At 38.4% G+C, this 18,825-nt stretch overlaps 1 protein-coding gene across 2 annotated transcripts in view; it reads left to right on the top strand.

Annotated features, from left to right (window-relative positions):
• LOC122800889 (interleukin 1 receptor accessory protein) overlaps positions 1-18,825 on the top strand; it is a 1,870,333-nt gene that overhangs the window by 765,374 nt on the left and 1,086,134 nt on the right. For both annotated transcript variants that reach the window (XM_044070223.1, XM_044070224.1), the window contains exon 3: positions 2,842-3,127. In XM_044070223.1, coding sequence (XP_043926158.1) covers positions 2,842-3,127 — 286 coding nt within the window. The remainder of the gene's footprint in view (positions 1-2,841; positions 3,128-18,825) is intronic.

The following is an 18,825-nucleotide window of genomic DNA, read 5'->3' as shown; positions in this document are numbered from 1 at the left end:
TTGGTCTCCAGGAGGATACATCAGGAACCGGATACATTAGCTGCAATTCCCAGGAAACCTGATAAGATTCTGCATCTACCTAAGGACAAGCAGTACTGGCAAACAGTCCTCAATGGATTCAGTGATGGTTGCAGTAGCTCTAAGAAGAAACTCATTTGTGAACCTTCCAAGCTGTCCATCCCCTCAATAAACAGTCTAGAGTAATGGACATGATGGAAAAGTGCACTTTTGCCTTGGGCACCTTTGCCCTGCGGATGATAAAACTACTTAACACACAGTTCCAAAAGGGCCTTGCAAAACAGGCTGTGGATACATTTGGACAATTCAAGACCCAAGAGTACAGATCGCTGTGAAAAACATGTTTAATATTGTCAACCTCTCCATGCGGCTATACCATAGTGCAGCAAATAAAGCAGCATGTGTGGCTGACATTGGCTTCACTATGAGGCATCATGCCTGGCTCCATCTGTGACTTTGCTAACAGTTTCAAGGTGTTCATCATCAATATCCCCTCCAAAAAATCCTCTTTATTTTGGCCAACAGATAAGTTAATGAGGTATGAGCAGGATGGGAAAATGCTGCTGTCATGGGATTCAGGTTTGAAAACCCTCAAAGACCCTTCAACAGGAATCAGAAGGGTTCCAAATCCATATGGTTTAAAAGATCCCAGCACCAGCCCTTTGACTTTTCTCAGACAGGGCTGGCCATAGCAGAGGTGGCCCCTTTAATGGATGCTGATAACGAGGTGAAGAGGTCTGCAAAATGAGGGGTATAGGGAGCCCTTTCAAGGAAGGCCAAACCAGCACCCTCGAGGGCTTGCCCCACTACCCATCTCTATTGGCACTTTGGGTAAGGGGGGCAATTATCTCTGCACCTTGTTGAATGGATAACCATCACACAGGACAGATGGGTCTGAGTTGTCCTGTCCATTGGCTGTTCCATACCCATTTCCCCAGAAACTACATCCACAGAAGCTGTGGTTTACCTTAGGTCCCACTCTAACATCAGCAGCTGTATGGGAGTTTTCCATCCTTCCTTCAATAAATGGCCATCCAGGAGGTCGCACCACACCAGAGATGATCAGTAATCTATTCAAGATTCTTTTTGGTTTTAAAGAAAAAACAAGGACTTCAGGCAAATCCTAGATTTCAGTGACCTAAATCTCTTTGTCAAAAGACCCTGTTCAGAATGGTCACTGTGTCATCAATCTTACCATATCTCAAGGTGAACAACTGGATGTGCTTGATAGTTCTCCATGATGCCTACCACCATGTAAAAACTGCAGAGGAGTTTAGGATGTTTCTACTCTTTTAAATAAGAGCCAATCACTTTCATTTCAGAGCTCTGCCCTTTGATCTCATCACTGGCCCTGTGGGTGTTTTACCAAGTCCATGTGTGGCTGTGAGGGATGTGTATCTTCCTGTACCTGGATGATTGACTCCTTGCTGCAACAACTCTAGAGAAGTCTTAGTAGAATTCAAGCATTACTTTCTACAGCTCTGCCTATCCTTGGGCATTTCTGCCAGTTATCAAAAATCCCACCTTCAGCTTTCTCAACAAATCTTCTACATTGGAAGCACCTAAACCCAACCTCATGCCGAGTATCCTTCATGGAGAACCATCTGTTCTCTTTTCAAAGCTCTGTACAAACCCTTTGTATAGCAGCAAAATCCCTTGGCTGTACTGGTTTTGAAAGTCCTAGGGTTAGTACCAGCAACGATTGTAATGGTCCACTATGTGCGATACCACATAAGGATCCTTTAATGAAAGTTTTCTGCACAGTGGTCACAACTAACAGATCCTCCTTAAGCCCCGATTCCGATAACTCTGGTATGCAGAACCCAGCTGAATTGGTGGCTGACTTTACCTTTCTTACAGGTGAGAAAAACGTTCATGCTCCCAACCACAGCAGCAGCAGTCATGAAAACAGATGCCTCTCCCATGAGGTTGGGGGGGGGGGGCATTTCGATGGAATGATGGTCTAAAGTCAGTTGGAACAGTCAGAGGCTATCCTTTACTTCAGTATTCTGAAGATGACAGTGGACCTGCTAGCATTCAGGACCTCTCACTCCAGGAATGATAGCTGTGCACTCAGACAATATCCTTCGATTATTCTAAAACATTGACTTTACTTTTTATTACATAAAGATTCATAGGATTATAGATTAGTAGTAGGCCAACTGCTCTTGTGAGCCATTTTAAGCTTAGCCAATTACCCCATGTGAGAATCAAACCCTGCACCTTGCGTCTGTAAGGTAAACACCGTATGCCAACCTCCCACCCTGTCAATTCTCACCCTTTAGACTTTGTATTTCATTCTGAATGTTGAACACAGTGATGTATTATAAGTCAGTGTAGCTTATTTGAGAAAATTGTTTTGAGTCCCAGGTCAGAATAGTATTTCATACATGTATTTGACCACATGGCTTCTGTTTCTTCTTTTTGTTTCTTTTTGGTGTTACTATATTTCAGTATGGTGACTTTGTATGTTTGAGTTTTTTTACTGGGAGCGTAGGTGGAATGAAGAACTTCACAAAACTGGAGGAAAAAATAAATACTTTTGTTTTGGTTTAATCCATGCTTGTCATACCAAATGCAGTATACAGTGAATTTTGTAATAGTGTGTGCATTTTGCTCTTGTGTACTGTGGCTATTCAGCTGTATGCATAAGATGCGTTTAGCAGGATGTGACTCAACATAATAAAGTCAATTCACATTACACATGCTTTTTAAGTAGCAGATGCAGTGTGCCTTTATGCTATGGCATAAAAAAATGTTACGTGGTAAATCCTTCAGTCTAGAACCTGAACTATACATTTATGTTTTTAATCTTTATTTCAGAAAGCTGTGATGACTGGGGAGTGGATTACACCAAACAAGTATGGGCATATGATGGAGAACCAGCCCGAATCAAATGCCCTCTTTTTCTTGAGTATTTAAAGCACAACTACAGCACCTTTCATTCAGCTGGACTCACTCTAATGTGGTACTGGATGAGGCAGGAGCAAGATCTTGAAGAACCTGTTAATTTTCGTCTTACTGGTAATCGTATCAGCAGGGAGAAAGATGTTGTCTGGTTTCGACCAGCCATTCTTAATGATACTGGGAACTACACCTGCATGTTGAGGTAGGTATAAGGAATAAGATGAGATTATTTAGTTATTGGCAGAAGCACTGAAGTTCCTGTCAAGAGTGCTAACAGAGCTTATAATTGTCTTTAGATGTGATGAATACATAATCTATGTAAGTTATAAAGTTTTATTGATTTTTTTTTTACTCTAAGAGAAAGAAAATGCAATTAACTTTTTGACTTTGTGCAGTAATGCACTCAGAGAGTGTATATTTGATGTTTATGAAATGATTTGTATGTTGTAATTTCCAGACAGCTTGCTAACCCAAATGCTTTGGTCATTACAGCGACTCCAGCCATCTCTATCTTGACTAAGCTGTCGTTTTTGGGATGAAGCCAGCAAGTAGATACTTGCTGGATACAGCAGATTATCACTACCATTTGGAAGGCACACAGGTTTTGCTGCATCCCTTCATGAGTTTAGACATAGGGTAGCTGTGAGAAATTATATTCACATGACAGTATCCATTGTAGAAACAGCTGACTGAGGCAAAGTGAGGATCCAGATAAGTAACGTTAGACTGATTTGGAATTGGTTGTTTAATTTGTTAATTTTAAAGTAAATGCTTAGTAGACAAGGGGTGGCACTATGATTAGTGCTGCTGCTTCACAGTACTTTGTTCTTCAGTTCTGAGGTTGGCTGGGGTACCTTCTTTGTAACGTTTGTGGCCCTTTGTTGAGAGCTGCTACCGTATTGTTAGAGGAGTGTGGTGAAAGGAGGACCCAAGTCAACCATTTGTTATTAATTTTGTTCGTTTGTCAAAGATGTACTTGAATTGGCAATCTTTCAACTTGTCCATTGATGTGCATACTGCGTGTAAATAACTCTGTGCAATGCAGTAAACTGGTATCCTCTTCAAGCTTGGTTTCTCTGCCCTGTCCCCAACATCATGAGTTGGACTGGGGGTTGTCTGTGAATAAATGAATGAATGAAGAAATTACTTCTGGAAAAAAAACATGCAAGCCTAATAGTTGCTGCCATATATTTAGTGTCCTCTATCATAGCAGGCCACTGCCTGTTTGGATGCTCCCTTCTTCAGTTTAGTTGTATTTCTTGCAGATGAGATATTAGTGAATAATGATTGGAAACAGTATCTAGCATCTCAGCATAGACATTTGCCAAGCTGCCAGTTACTACTCTGAATCTCTCAATTTGATTCTTGATGAAAAAAAGGGCTCAGAGTCTTTATTAAAAATTAGTGTGAGAACTATATGTAGCAAATTAACTCATGTGGCATCTTAGAGTACCATAACCCTTTGTGAGTTGCAGGTTACCTTCGGCAGCTTGATGTGGCAATGATGTCTTTAGGGACAGCACAATAAAGTTTGATGCTCAGTGCATAGGATGGATGTGTTCATGTATTAAAGTAATTGTAATGCCTCACTGCATATAGTGTCCAGTGCTCAGACCTGGGGGATGCATTGATTAGCTTGCAGTTTGGTTAGTTTCTGGACCCATGTGTCACTTTTTTGGCAAGCAGAAGTGAATCATATTTGGACTTGTATGTGTGATGCTTGTATGTCTAGATGTCAACAAAATTAAGCCGTGTCCATTAAAACATTAAAATTGTGAGCAGTAAAATTAGCACATCAGTAGTAAGAGTCATATGGACCCATTAAATGTAAAAAAAAAAACTGTGGGGAAAAAATGCTTTTTTTCCCTTGGGGGGAGGGGGTGGTGGCAGCGCAAGCCACTTTGCACCCCCTCACTTTGTTTCAAATGTATTTTGATATTCTGTCTGCCTTAATTAAGCAGGGATTGTGTTCCAGAGTTTTGAGACGTGGTGGGAGTAGAGTCTCCAGAAGTGTGGTGTGACTTACTGATGTATAGTTTGCTGCTGGAACAAAGGTCTCTAGTTAGATGCTAGCACTGTTGTGTGTTTTTGTAGTGTTGGTCATTTGCTTTGAGAGTGTAAGAGGTTTTGTGTGGTGATTATTTGTGAGTAGCTAAGCTGATTAGGGAAGTAAGGGCCAATGTAGTTGTTTTAATGCTGGGCAGTAATGAGTTTTATATGGAAGATCATTTGCAAAATTGTGCTGCTTTGCTATAGCAGGCTGCCAGTTTAGGTTTATAGGTGATATTAATGTTTTTGAGTATTGAGGCATAGAGTAGTAATGGAAGAAAATAGGGTGATGCTAAGGTATATCTGATAGCATAAATCAAGTATTGTTTGACTCTAAAGAGTGATCCTAGTCTTTGGTGTTTTGATAGAGTGAAGTATGTCATGGTCAGACTAGAGTCTGTCATAAATTATGACTCCAAGTTGTTTTGTCTGACTTAGTTTCTGTTATAGTGCTGTTACTTGAGGTAATGTGAAATGCATATTTCTGGTTTATGTATTGTTCTGGGATGAAGCACTTCATTTTTTTGGAGGGGGGGATTGAGAAGTAGATTAGAATTGTTGAGTCAGTATTCAATGCGGGTGAAAGACTGTTGGGTGATTATTTGTAATTTAGTCATAGATGAGGCAGAATAGATGAGAGTGAAATCACCAGCATATCATGTGAGGGTGGACAATTTAGTAGTATGAAGTTTAGTTTTGACAATATTAAATAGAAGGGGGCCTGTATTGATATTTGAGGAACACTGTGGGGACAGGTTGAAATTTTGAGGGATCTGTTGCTATATTTACCTGTTTGTTGCCAATTGGATAGATAGCTGTGGTATCAGGAGTGTGTGTGGAGGGGGGGAGTAAAAGTTCTAGGTTAGCATGTTCAGAGGAACTTTTGGTAGAATACAGTATTAAAGGCTTTGGATAGGTCAAGGAAGTGTGAAGAAACTAGGTTACCGTCATTTTTGTTTGGCTGATCATCTATTTATTTATTTATTTTAAACAAGAAACATTTTTATTGAATTATCACTTATGGCATCTTTATTGAATTATCACTTATGACCCAGGCAATCATACATTTACATAAATGAAAACAAACCATACTGACATTTTCCATTGCAAACATTCTACATCACTTACAATCTTCTATACAGTCATTATCAATCAAGCATTACATAGCTCATTCAATTGAGCCTTCCCTTAAATCTCATTTCCAATACAAAACATTGTTCTGCACGTATTTTTCCCACAATTCCCATGTTCTATGTAATTTGCTCGTACCCTTTTCTAGAGATCCCACTTCTAATTCTTTTATCTCTGTTACTATATTTACTACTTCTAGTATGGTTGGTTTAGACTTTGGTTTTCATTTTCTAGTAACTGCTTTTTGGCAGCCTCCAGAATTAAATTCAGCAAGGCCTAACTGTGTTCAGGCAATTCAGATTCAGTATCACAGCTCAAAAATCATTTTCTTAGGTACACCAATTTGCTCCCTCTGTATTTCTGACAGAGTAGTCTGCAAAGAAGTTTTAAAGTCTGCAACTCATTCACCCCCCCCCCAAAAAAAAAAAAAATATATATATATATATATATATATGTATGTGTGTGTGTGTGTGTGTGTGTGTGTGTGTGTGTGTGTGTATATATATATATATATATATATATATATATATATATATATATATATATATATATATATATATATATATATATATATATAAATTTCCAGTTATCTCTTTCTTCCCTACCACACCTCCAGCATTTGTAATCTACCTCTCAAAAAAATTCTTTGGAGTCTGCTTGGGTTATTAAAATACCTATGCAAACACTTCCAAGCAAAGATCCAGAATCTTTTAGAATTTTTGGCATATTTGGGAGTCATACATATATCCTCCCATTGTTTATTTTTGAATTGCTTATCCAGTCTCTCATCCCAATCTTTTCTAACCTCCTCTGACTGAATCCTATAGTTATCATGCAGTATTTTATATGCCCTAATAATTATCTTTTTTTTAACAGCAACTTCTGTTCTAGATTCTATTAAAAACTCAACCAGTGCTAGTCCTTCACTTAGGACACCCTTATTTCTTTCTTTGTCTGTACTCTGATATTAATCCTTGATAGGGAAGGTGATCTCTAGCCTGCAGTCCAAATGAATTCTTAGCCTCTTCCCATTCTGTTACCTTTCCCTCTTTAATTATTTGCTCCTAATACCATTGTTCCTTTGCTAGTTTTCTTCAGTAAATTCTAGTCCTCTTTTGCCTGTTTTCTGAACCCTTAATTGCAGTTATCCCTATCAGCAGAATCCCCTTTCTCTGTTCCCATGTTGGCTTAGTTCTTAGAATACTTTCTGCTGCTTTATGAATGCAATATTCTGTATAGTTATTGTTATTTCCTTTTGGATAGGCATCCAAAATCCCAGTCTCTCCTTATTTCTGGAGCTTCCCCACAGTTTCATCATCATGTATTTTTACTATGAATTACAGCTTTCTGCTTGTGCTATGTCAAGAAGCCTTAACTGTGTATCTCTAAAATACCCCTTCATATCAGGTAATCCCAAACTACCTTGTTTTACTGGAAGAATCAACTTACACAAGATGTAAAGAAAAGACAAAAGCACTAAGTATTTGGATTAAACTACTGTGTTTCATCTTTCTTTGATTCCTGCTAGTTTTTCTTGCTACCTGTGGAATTGGAATTTTCTTGTCGCTGTGTTGTGGGGTTCTTGGTTTTATGTCAAAGAATAGAAGTCCCCACCTTAATGCTTGGTAGAGACAGAAACATTAAAAATAGGTTAGAAACTGTATCTAAAACTGAATTATGTGTGGGGTGAAATAGAATGAGTAAATGTAAGGCACGCAAGTTTTGTAGATTCTTCAATGACAGTCCATATGTTAGCGTCATTCATTACAGTAAAGTCTGTACATTGTCCTGGAATATGCAATTATGGGAAAACAAGAGTTCTTCAGGAGCTCTGGGATCCATAGCCTTCCTTTTCCCAAGTTGGATAGGGTTTGGTTATCAATACATATAGCCTAAAGACTACTGCAGCAGTGAGAATGTTGAACATAATACAGTCGTGTAAGTTGTACTTACCAGTTAACAGTAGGTATTTTAATTCTTCACTGTTTCAGTAGCTGCATCCACCATTCATCCCCCTACTCTGGTGCATACAGTGGATATAAAAAGTGTACACGCCCCTGTTAAAATGCCAGGTTTTTTGTGATATAAAAAAAAAAAAAAACGAGACCACAATAAATCATTTCAAAACTTTTCCCACCTTTAATGTGTCCTATAACCTGTACAATTCAATTGAAGAACAAACCAATCTGTTAGGGGAAAAATATAAAAAATAAAAAAATACAATAAGCTGGTTGCATAAGTGTGCACACCCTTAAACAAATACTTTGTTGAAGCACCTTTTGCTTTAATTACAGCATTCACACTTCTTGGGTACACACCTGCCATCAATTAAGGAGACTCTGATTAACCCCAAATAAAGTTCAGCTGTTCTAGTAGGATTTTCCTGACATTTACTCAGCTGCTTGCTATAGCAAAAGCCATGGTTCGCAGAGAGCTTACAAAGCATTAAAGGGATCTCATTGTTAAAAGGTATCAGTCAGGAGAAGGGTACAAAAAAAATTTCACAGCATTGATTATACTATGGAACACAGTGAACACAGTCATCAAAAAGTGCAGAAAATATGGGACAACAGTGACGCTGCAAAGACTGGACGTCCCTCCAAAATGGATGAAAAGACAAGACAAAAACTGGTCAGGGAGGCTGCCAACAGACCTACAGCAACACTGAAGGAGCTGCAGGAATGTCTAGCAAGTACTGGTTGTGTACTACATGTGACAACAGTCTCCTGTATTCTCCATATGTCTAGACTATGGGGTATGGTTGTTAGACTGAAGCCTTTTCTTACACAGAAAAACATCCAGGCCCAGCTAAAATTTGCAAAACAATACATCAAGTCTCCCAAAAGCATGTGGGAAAATGTGTTATGGTCTGATGAAACCAAGGTTGAACTTTTTGGCCACAATTCCAAAAGGTACGTTTGACACAAAAACAACACTTTGCATCACCAAAAGAACACCATCCCCAAAGTGAACCATGGTGGTGGCAGTATCATGCATTGGGGTTGCTTTTCATCAACTGGAACTGGGGCTTTAGTCAAGGTGGAGGGAATTATGAACAATTCCAAATACCAGTTGGCCCAAAACCTTGAAGCATCTTCTAGAAAGCTGAAGATGAAGAGGAATTTTACCTTTTAACATGACACTGACCCCAAGCATACATCCATATCAACAAAAGAATGGCTTTACCAGAAGAAAATTAAAGTTTTGGAGTGGCCCGGCTAGAGCCCAGCCCTAAATCCGATAGAAAATCTGGGGGGGGGTGACCTGAAGAGGGCTGTGTACAAGAGATGGCCTCGCAATCTGACAGATTTCGAGTGCTTTTGCAAGGAAGAGGGGGCAAGTATTGCCAAGTCAAGATGGGCCATGCTGATCGACTCCTACCCAAGAAGACTGAATGCTGTAATTAAATCAAAAGGTGCTTCAACAAAGTATTAGTTTAAGGGTGCGCACACCTATGCAACCAGCTTATTGTACATTGTTTATGTTTTAGATTTTTTTTCCCCTAACAGATTTGTTTGTTTTTCAATTGAATTGTACAGGTTCTAGGTCACATTAAAGGTGGGAAAAGTTTTGAAATGATTTATTGTCTCATTTTTTTATATCACAAAACCTGGCATTTTAACAGGGGTGTGTACACTTTGCATATCCACTGTAGTTGTACGTGATATATACAGTAGGGTTGTGTGTGTTTCTACTTTGTTTCTGTGTTGCTTTTGTTTTTTTTTTTGTTTGTTTTTTAAGGAATATTAATTAGGCTCTTCTTTCTGTATGGATAAAAAAGTCCTGAAGAAAACCTCACTTTGACTGCTGATTTTCCTCCTTGAGACTAGCCAGTCAGCAGTCATAATGAAGGTGTGGGGGAAGCCAGAGCTTTGTGAAGCTGTCTGGTTGCACTTTCTTAAATAACTTGTATAGGCTAAAGGCTACTGCAGCAGTGAGGAATTCAAACATCTACTGTTATGGGTATGTGCAACTAATTTAGCTGTAGTTTTTGTACTAGGCTCAGTTATAGAACTTGTATAAATGTAGTGTCACATTACACATTTTGTTTTCATCCTTGCTGATGTACAAAAAGGCACCAAAAACTAAACAGTGAAAAATAACATGGTGTCTTTGAATGTAAATGCATTGCTTGTGAGACAGTGTGAGTAGACATTAACAAGTCATAATGAACAAATGAATTGCCAAGAAGGAGGGCTGAGTAGTTAACAGTTGAAACGGAAAACATCAGCACAGCCCATGGAGCAGTTATATGTAACCCTTCCAGAAAATAGCAAAATGTATGCATATAGTGCTAGGGAAGGAGGGAAAAGTATTGGAGGATCTCAGTGTACCAGATGTTAAAATCAACTAAATCACAACATAAGACACTATGAACACTGTATAAACGGTGTCAGCTTATGACAGGGCATGAAGCCATGATTCAGCGGTTCCTGAGTCTCACTCAGAATATTTTGTTCTACTAAAAATCACCTTAATAGTTTTTTAGAGAAAAGGCATATGATTTTGTCCATGAGTAATTATAAGCTTTATAGTTAGAGATGTTTTAGTTCAGAAAATACATGCAAATTTAATCCCTTTAATTTTTTTCCATTTTCTTAGTAAGAACTGTCCCTGATTTGGGACCTTTGCTCCTGATTATTTTCTGGCTTTTTCCTTTAATTCCTGAGGTAAGAGGTTGAAAGGCAAGTATGGAGCCCTACTGTAGCAACATACTGACTTGCTCGTACTATCTTTGCCTACTAATGGGAAACAGAGTACACCAAACTCTTCCACCCTTCAGACCAGAAGATGTGTACACTCTTCCTTGTGAGGTAGTCATCCACATATACTGCTGTATGTTACTATAAAGGCATAACCAAGTCGGCATGTCAGTTTTACTGAGTATATATGGACTTTGCATGAAGCATGGTCAAGAGGCAACCATGATGTATTCCACTTGTGTAGCAAAAATTACCAAAGCAGTCACCACTGTGTTGCCAGCAGTTGTTGTGTGCAGTGGTAGCTATTAACAGCCAGACACCATTACATTTTTATTGGACCGAAAAGTGAAAGCAGAAAAAGTCAGATCACAATGTACGTATTTTAACATCCGGATGCACATAATAATGCATGTCAGTGATAATTTGAAGTATGCAGGTAAAAGGTGACAAAGCATTTAAGAGTAGGATGATTACAGCTGAAAAGGGATTAGTGATTAATAATCATTTAACACCATTATTTTCAGTTGCTGTAATGCAGTTATGTGCTGAAACAGTGGCATCCCCACTACATATAACTGCACAGCTAAGTAACGTAAGAATACATTTCATTTGAAGTATGATTGTAATTTTACAGCAATGCAGGCTTCATCTTAGTGCTATAACTAATCACTGTTCTGAGGTTTAGCTAAAAAAAGTTTCAGCCACAAGTTTTAAGTTTATGATTTTGAGGATGGATGGTGATTAGAACTACATTGATCACTTCAGAGGAGCAGGCAGTTATTGTCCCTTGGGAAAGATGAATGGTCATATACCTAAACAAGACTGCAGTTTGTACATGAAGTTTTCTTGTTTTTTATTACCACCATTTAGTTTTTTTTGTATTTAACTTATTTTATGTTTGATTTTGGAGGACATTTTCACTGACGGTTACCTGTATTTGCATTAGATTTAGTTTCCGCAGTCTATATGTAGAGAATGCCTAACAGCTTTCATGCCCTTCCCCCACTGCTATGCAGACACATAGCTGGCCTTACGCATAGGCCAACTAGGCGGTCGCCGCTCTAGCAAGGGTGCTTTTCCAGTAATCGGGATGGTGTAGGTAGACCAAGATGGGGGCACAGGGTGGTGATGGGGGACGCTGTGGAGACCTTTTGCGTAGGGCACCAGTTGACCAAAGGCCAGTCCTGTGCAGACATATGCACATGCAACATTTATTTGATCTGGCAAAGAAGGTGGCAAACACATCAGATAATAAATGATGTAAACCCGTAATCCATTTATTAAGAATGTATACCCACCAGTTACTTTGCTAGTATTGGTGGTGATGAGATTAATGTAGTCTACATGTCATTTATCTGATTTGCTCCAGATGATGGATTGAGTGGTGTCTGACAAGGCTCTTTCATGGGGCATCTTCTTTTTTAATGACTACTGTGATATGCTTTGGGTATCCAGTTGTACTAATTAAGAACAAAAGCAGGGTAACAGAATTTCTTCAATTCTACAAATAGGTCTAAAAATACACAAAGTAGTTAAAAAAACATACCTGGAGTATGTTTAAGATCAGAAAATATAGCTCTGTGAGACTTGACAAAATGATCATAAAATATGATTCCATAATACATGGATAAATCATAAAGAACAATGGTACAATTTAAACTTTGTATTTGCTGTTAATCAGAGTCGAACATGCATGTCATGCAGCCCATCTGTTCTAAAGTTGTGTGTATTCACACCAGGGACATCATTGCACAATTGTATACCTTACTGTTTTAGCACATTGTTAACTGCAGTGCTGCATTTTGCAGCCTTTTGACCCCAAGCTACCTGAAACAAACTGAAAGATGCAGTGATTTCTTAGTAGAAAAAATCATACGACTGGAAAACCTAAACTATTCCTCAGTGCTTGAAGAATTGGTACTGTTTTCTTTTTTTTTTTAATGGGGGTTACTTAAAGATGACTCCTTGACTAGTCTATGTCAGTAACTGATCCTGTTTTGTTCATATGTCTGTGCTGAGAATATAGCTCTGGAGGAACAAACTGTATTCTAAGGGAACCTATTCTTAAAAAAAATTGATAATAAAAATTCTCAAGTGTACATTACTTCTAAGGATATGGAATAAGTGTCCACTTAGTCACAAGAGTGGGAGTCAGTCATTACTTTCCTTTACAAATAGTAAAGAGAAAAGCTAGACAAGTAGATATGAACCATGCACATACAGTTGCTATACAGAGAAATGTATGGTTTTGCTTCAAAAATCAGTTGCATTTATCACTGGACTTTCAGGAGTTTTATCTGTATGATCTGGGGCATGAAATATAATCTTTGTTCATCAAAGGTCTTAAATTATATGAAAAAATGTAAACAATGTCATGATGATTCCAGATCATATGATCAGATGTGTTCCTGTGCTTCTTGAAGTCAAGTGAGTGCACTGTTCCAAGAACCCTTTCCTGGCGCAAGTCACACGACCTTGGCCTTGTGGCAAACTTTTTCGTTATCAAGCAAATATAAGTAATAGAATGACATGAATATAATTCACTTAATGTGGCTCAGGTATACTTTTACAGGAATTTCAGCATAAAGCATTGTGACAAAAGCCATGTTCAGAGTTAGTTGTACATGGCAAGCAGCATTTAGTACCACTTCTTTGGCTCACCCAGTGCAGACTGTATCAATGCCAATTGTCAAATAGGTAAGAGTAATTCATGGACTAGTGGTTTACGTATGTTAGCTGTATATTTAAAATTTAATAACCTTAATTTGTGACAGATCAGTCTATTGCTGTACTCCTGTACAGAAGTACATTTTATAGCACTTCCGTAGTTATACAGACGCATAAAATCTGAGTTTCATGTTTCATTTATAGACCTGACTTCTTGCTTGACTTAAGTTATACTGGTACAAAGAATACTTCCAAAGATGTTTAGTGCTCTGTCTGATCGTCTTAAGTAAGTCGGACAATTTATTAATGTATGTAGCCATTGAAAGTAAAATGTTTGAGTAACACTAAGGAACTACAGAAGTAAGGCTCTTACCCTAAAAAAAATAACACATCTGTATATTGCTTAGCTTATGCTGTATAATGAGAACTACATTATCCTGTTACACTAAAAGTGGTAATCCCACCATGTCACCCGTGAACAAAGGCACTTGCATTTTGTAGGTCAGCACAGCTACGTTTCACTAAGTATGTAATTTGATTATTTAGTTCTCTGTCTCTCTCTCTCTCTCTCTATGCATGCATGATATGTATATGTATGTACGTGTATGCATGTATATGGGTAACTTCATGTCGTCAAATACTCACTTCGAGTGAGTTTTATTCTCGGAAATTGGTTGAACAGGTATTTTGTTGAACACATTTTTTGTTGAATGCTGACATTATTGAATGTAATTAGATGGACTGTGTTGTGGGCAACATTAATATGGGACTGAACGGGCATTATTATGTGTGTGTGTGCCTGTGGAAGCGAGCGTGTGAATGTGTTTGCAGGTTAGGGTTAGAGTAAGGGCTTGGTAAGGGAAGAGATGTAGTATTGTCCATATGTAAAGTATGTGGCGTGTGTAAGAGTGTCTTATGTAGTGGTAGTCTTACGGAAAGGTTTATTTTATGGTGAGATGTAAAATTGGGTTTAGAGGCAGGGATATGGTCAATAACGCATGCTAACCTTAACTCCAGCCCTGTACTTTACCTTAGAAGAATTATTTCTATAACACTACCACTATTCAGACAAATTATCTCAGGAGTTAATGGTATTTTCTGACTGATTGCAAAAGGAAATTACCTGGTTTCATTTTTGATTTTTTTTCAGTGTGTTTCAGTATTGTGAGTTTCAATTGCTAGTGTTTGATTACTTCATATTTGAACTTTAGTGTATTCAACCATTTGACATATACTTTGTGTATGGTTGTGCGTGTGTATTTGCCGTGTGTGTGTGTGTAAATATACCTATATACATGCATACATGTGTGTGTATGATATATATATATATATATATATACACACACACACACACACACACACACACACACACACACACACACACACACACCAACCCCTGTTAAAATGCCAAGTTTTTGTGATATAAAAGAGACCACGATAAATCATTTCAAAACTTTTCCCACCTTTAATGTGACTTATAACCTTATACAATTTAATTAAAAAACAAACTAATCTTTTAGGGGAAAAAATATAAAAAAATAAAAAACGTACAATAAGCAGATTGCATAAGTGTGCACATCCTTAAACTAATACTTTGTTGAAGCACCTTTTGATTTAATTACAGCATTCAGTCTTCTTGGGTACACACCTGCCATCAATTAACCAGACTCTGATTAACCCCAAGTAAAGTTCAGCTGTCCTAGTAGGATTTTTCTGACATTTACTCAGTTGCCTGCTACAGCAAAAGCCATGGTTTGCAGAGAGCTTAGAAAGCATCAAAGGGATCTCGTTGTTGAAAGGTATCAGTCAGGGGAAGGGTACAAAAAAATTTCCACAGCATTGGATATACCACGGAACACAGTGAAGACAGTCATCAAAAAGTGGAGAAAATATGGGACAATGGTGACTTTGCAAAAAACTGGACATCCCTCCAAAATTGATGAAAAGACGAGATGAAAACTGGTCAGGGAGGCTGCCAAGAGACCTACAACAGCACTGAAGGAGTTGCAGGAATTTCTGGCAAGTACTGGTTGTGTATCACATATGACAACAATCTCACGTATTCTCCATATGTCTGGGCTATGGGGTAGGGTTTCAAGACAGAAGCCTTTTCTTACACAGAAAAACATCCAGGCCCGGCTAAAATTTACAAAACAATACTTCAAATCTCCCAAAAACATGTGGGAAAATGTATTATGGTCTGATGAGAGCAAGGCTGAACCTTTTGGCCACAATTCCAGAAGGTACGTTTGGCACAAAAACAACACTTCGCATCACCAAAAGAACACCATCCCCACAGTGACGCATGGTGGTGGCAGAATCATGCTTTGGGGTTGCTTTTCTTCAGCTGGAACTGGGGCATTAGTCAAGGTGGAGGGGAATTATGACCAGTTCCAAGTACCAGTCACTTTTGGCCCAAAAACTTTCAGGCGTCTACTGGAAAGCTGAAGATGAAGAGGAATTTCATCTTTCAACACGGCAGTGACCCTAAGCATACATCCAAATCAACAAAAGAATGGGTTCACCAGAATAAAATTAAAGTTTGGAATAGTCCAGCCAGAGCCCAGGTCTAAATCCAGTAGAAAATCTGTGGGGTGACCTGAAAAGGGCTGTGCATCAGGGATGCCTTCATAGTCTGACAGATTTGGAGTGGTTTTGCAAGAAAGAGTGGGCAAATATTGCCAAGTCAAGATGTGCCATGCTGATAGACTCCTACCCAAGAAGACTGAATGTTGTAATTAAATCAAACAGGTGCTTCAACAAAGTATTAGTTTAAGGGTGTGCACACTTATGCAGCCAGCTTATTGTGTGTTTTTTATTTTTTATATTTTTCCCCCTAACAGATTTGTTTGTTTTTCAATTGAAATGTGCAGGTTATAGGTCATATTAAAGGTGGGAAATGTTTTAAAATTATTTATTGTGGTCTCATTTTTTTTAATATCACAAAAAAATGGCATTTTAACAGGGGTGTGTGCACTTTTTATATCTACTGTATTTATGGATATACTTCGACCCATCAAAATGACAATTTATCGAATGTTAGATACCACAGTCCATTTTAGCGAAAGTGTGTTTGCACGAAAACATCCTTTCACGAATAACATTACACCGAAGAGTTGTTATAGATTGCAGTACAGTGAGGATACAGGAATATCCCCTTTTCCCCACTGTAATATGATCTCGGAGTTAGTATATATAAGTAGTGGGGGTGTGGGGGATGCAGGGTGTCTTGCTCCCTGCGTAAATGCGTTTGTTGTATTTTTTTTTGTGTGTTTTCTGTTGTGGTTCAATGTAGTGTTACTCGCGAAAGTGCATTTTCATGTAAACGCACTTTCACTGAAGTGGTCTTTGTTGTCTAACATTCGATAAACCATAATTTTGATGGGTCGAAGTAGACCCATATATATATATATATACATATATATATATATATATATATATATATATATATATATATATATATACATACATATGTATGAGTCTACTTTGACCAATCAAAATTACGGTATATAACACACATGTATAATATGTATATGTATGTATGCATGTATGTGTGTATGTATATATATATATATATATATATATATATATATATATATATAGATATATATATAGATATATATAGATAGATATATATAGATATAAATATACACACACACACACACACACACACACACACACACACACATACATACATATTATACATATGTGTGTGTATACGGACACACACAGACTCGTGTATACAATACAGGAATTTGTAGATGTGCAAGTTTGTTTCTGTGATAAGCCAATGTTGCTAGACTACACAGATGGAGATATACATCATGCTACTTTACAACAGTTGTAGTTTGCAACCACATGCATGCATGCCCACATAGCTTTACATCTGAAATTTAAAAGACATGTTGATGTTTCACTGTTGCAGCAGTAAATCCTATAGGTTTTCCTTCTGTGGAAGCCCTTGGTTCACCCAAATGTCACAGATATTAATCCTCTTCTCCAGGCCTCCCCTCCAACATTTGGGTATAAAGGTTGTCAACTGGTGTCATATTCTGAGTTCTTTTTTGCTGTCAGAGCCCGGTACTACTTTTGCAGTGTCATTTGTTGCTCCAAAGCCAGAACTTGGATCACCAAAGGTAAGTACCCCATTTTTTTGTACTGCTTAAATTGTTTTAGAGATAAGTAGCTAAGACGTATGTTAGTCCTGGGAGTGGGGAAGCACATTCCTCATTGGGGCTTCCACACGCTCTCTTTTTTGCTTAGGCCTGGAGGACAATATACCCAACTGTGTGCTCATTTCAACTGCAGAACAATTAAGCACAGGGCTGAATCTTTGGAATTTTTTTTAGAAAAGTAGAAGGAGCACTGGGGGCCCACACTGACTACGGTGTCTGCCTTCTCTGACTGTGTCTGTATTTTCTTATAGGAAGAATGAGAAGTGTCCAAAAGCAGTTAGGGTATTAGATAAGACATTTGTTGTCTAATATTCCACTCAAGCTTGTGATCATCAAGGGAGGAAAGACACTTTCACATTCCCTTTCAGTGAAGGAGAGTGTGGCCTAAGTGTCTTAGAGAGACCATTTTGCATCCACTATGATATCAGCCCCTTGAGATCCACGCGGGCCGAAAGGCTCAAGGTGTTTGGTCGGTCTGCGATTGCTTCTCAGATCTTAGCTTCTGGCTCCCATCCCAATTCTACCCATGGCGAGGAAGGTATTCCTTGGGTGACGAATTCCAGTGTTATACCCAAGACCAGGCCCAAGGCCAGCCATAAGAAGGGTGTTCCTAGCTTGCCTCAGCCTGGGTCTTCTGGGTCCAGACACATCTGGTCTTACTTACAGGACCTTGTCAGGTTAGCTGAGGATCTCATGAATTTCATGAAATCCAGGCAGCTGAACCCTGCTAGGATCCTTGCTACAGGATCATCTGCTAGCAGAAGGAAGACAAGTGCCATTACGCAAGAGTGGCCCAACCACGAACCATGGTAACTATAGACCCATAAGTCTCATTAGCCTCAAATGCAAAGCTATGGAGTACATTATGTCAGTCATTCATTAATCTGGGCATTGAAAATCTCTTAACCCCAGATCCCTCATCAGTTTGGCTTTATCAAAGGGAGGTCCTGTCTTTTTAACCTCATTAATTTCTTTGAAAAAATATCTGAAGCAGTGTATAGTTATTATTCAGTGCATACAGCATATCTAGACTTGGCCAAAGTCTTTGACACTTCTCCTACTCCCCATGCAGGTGTTATTGATGGACTTACAAATCAGAATATAAATCCTTATGTGTGATGAATAGTTAACTGATTGTCTGACAGAACCCATGTGGTTAGAGTAGCAGGTGCCAC

The sequence above is a fragment of the Protopterus annectens genome, chromosome 4.part1 (genome assembly GCF_019279795.1).
Source record: "Protopterus annectens isolate FY-2018-M chromosome 4.part1, PAN1.0, whole genome shotgun sequence".
Classification (NCBI taxonomy): domain Eukaryota; kingdom Metazoa; phylum Chordata; order Ceratodontiformes; family Protopteridae; genus Protopterus; species Protopterus annectens.
The sequence above is the reverse complement of the archived record's forward strand: the minus strand, read 5'-3'. Positions and strand labels throughout refer to the sequence as shown.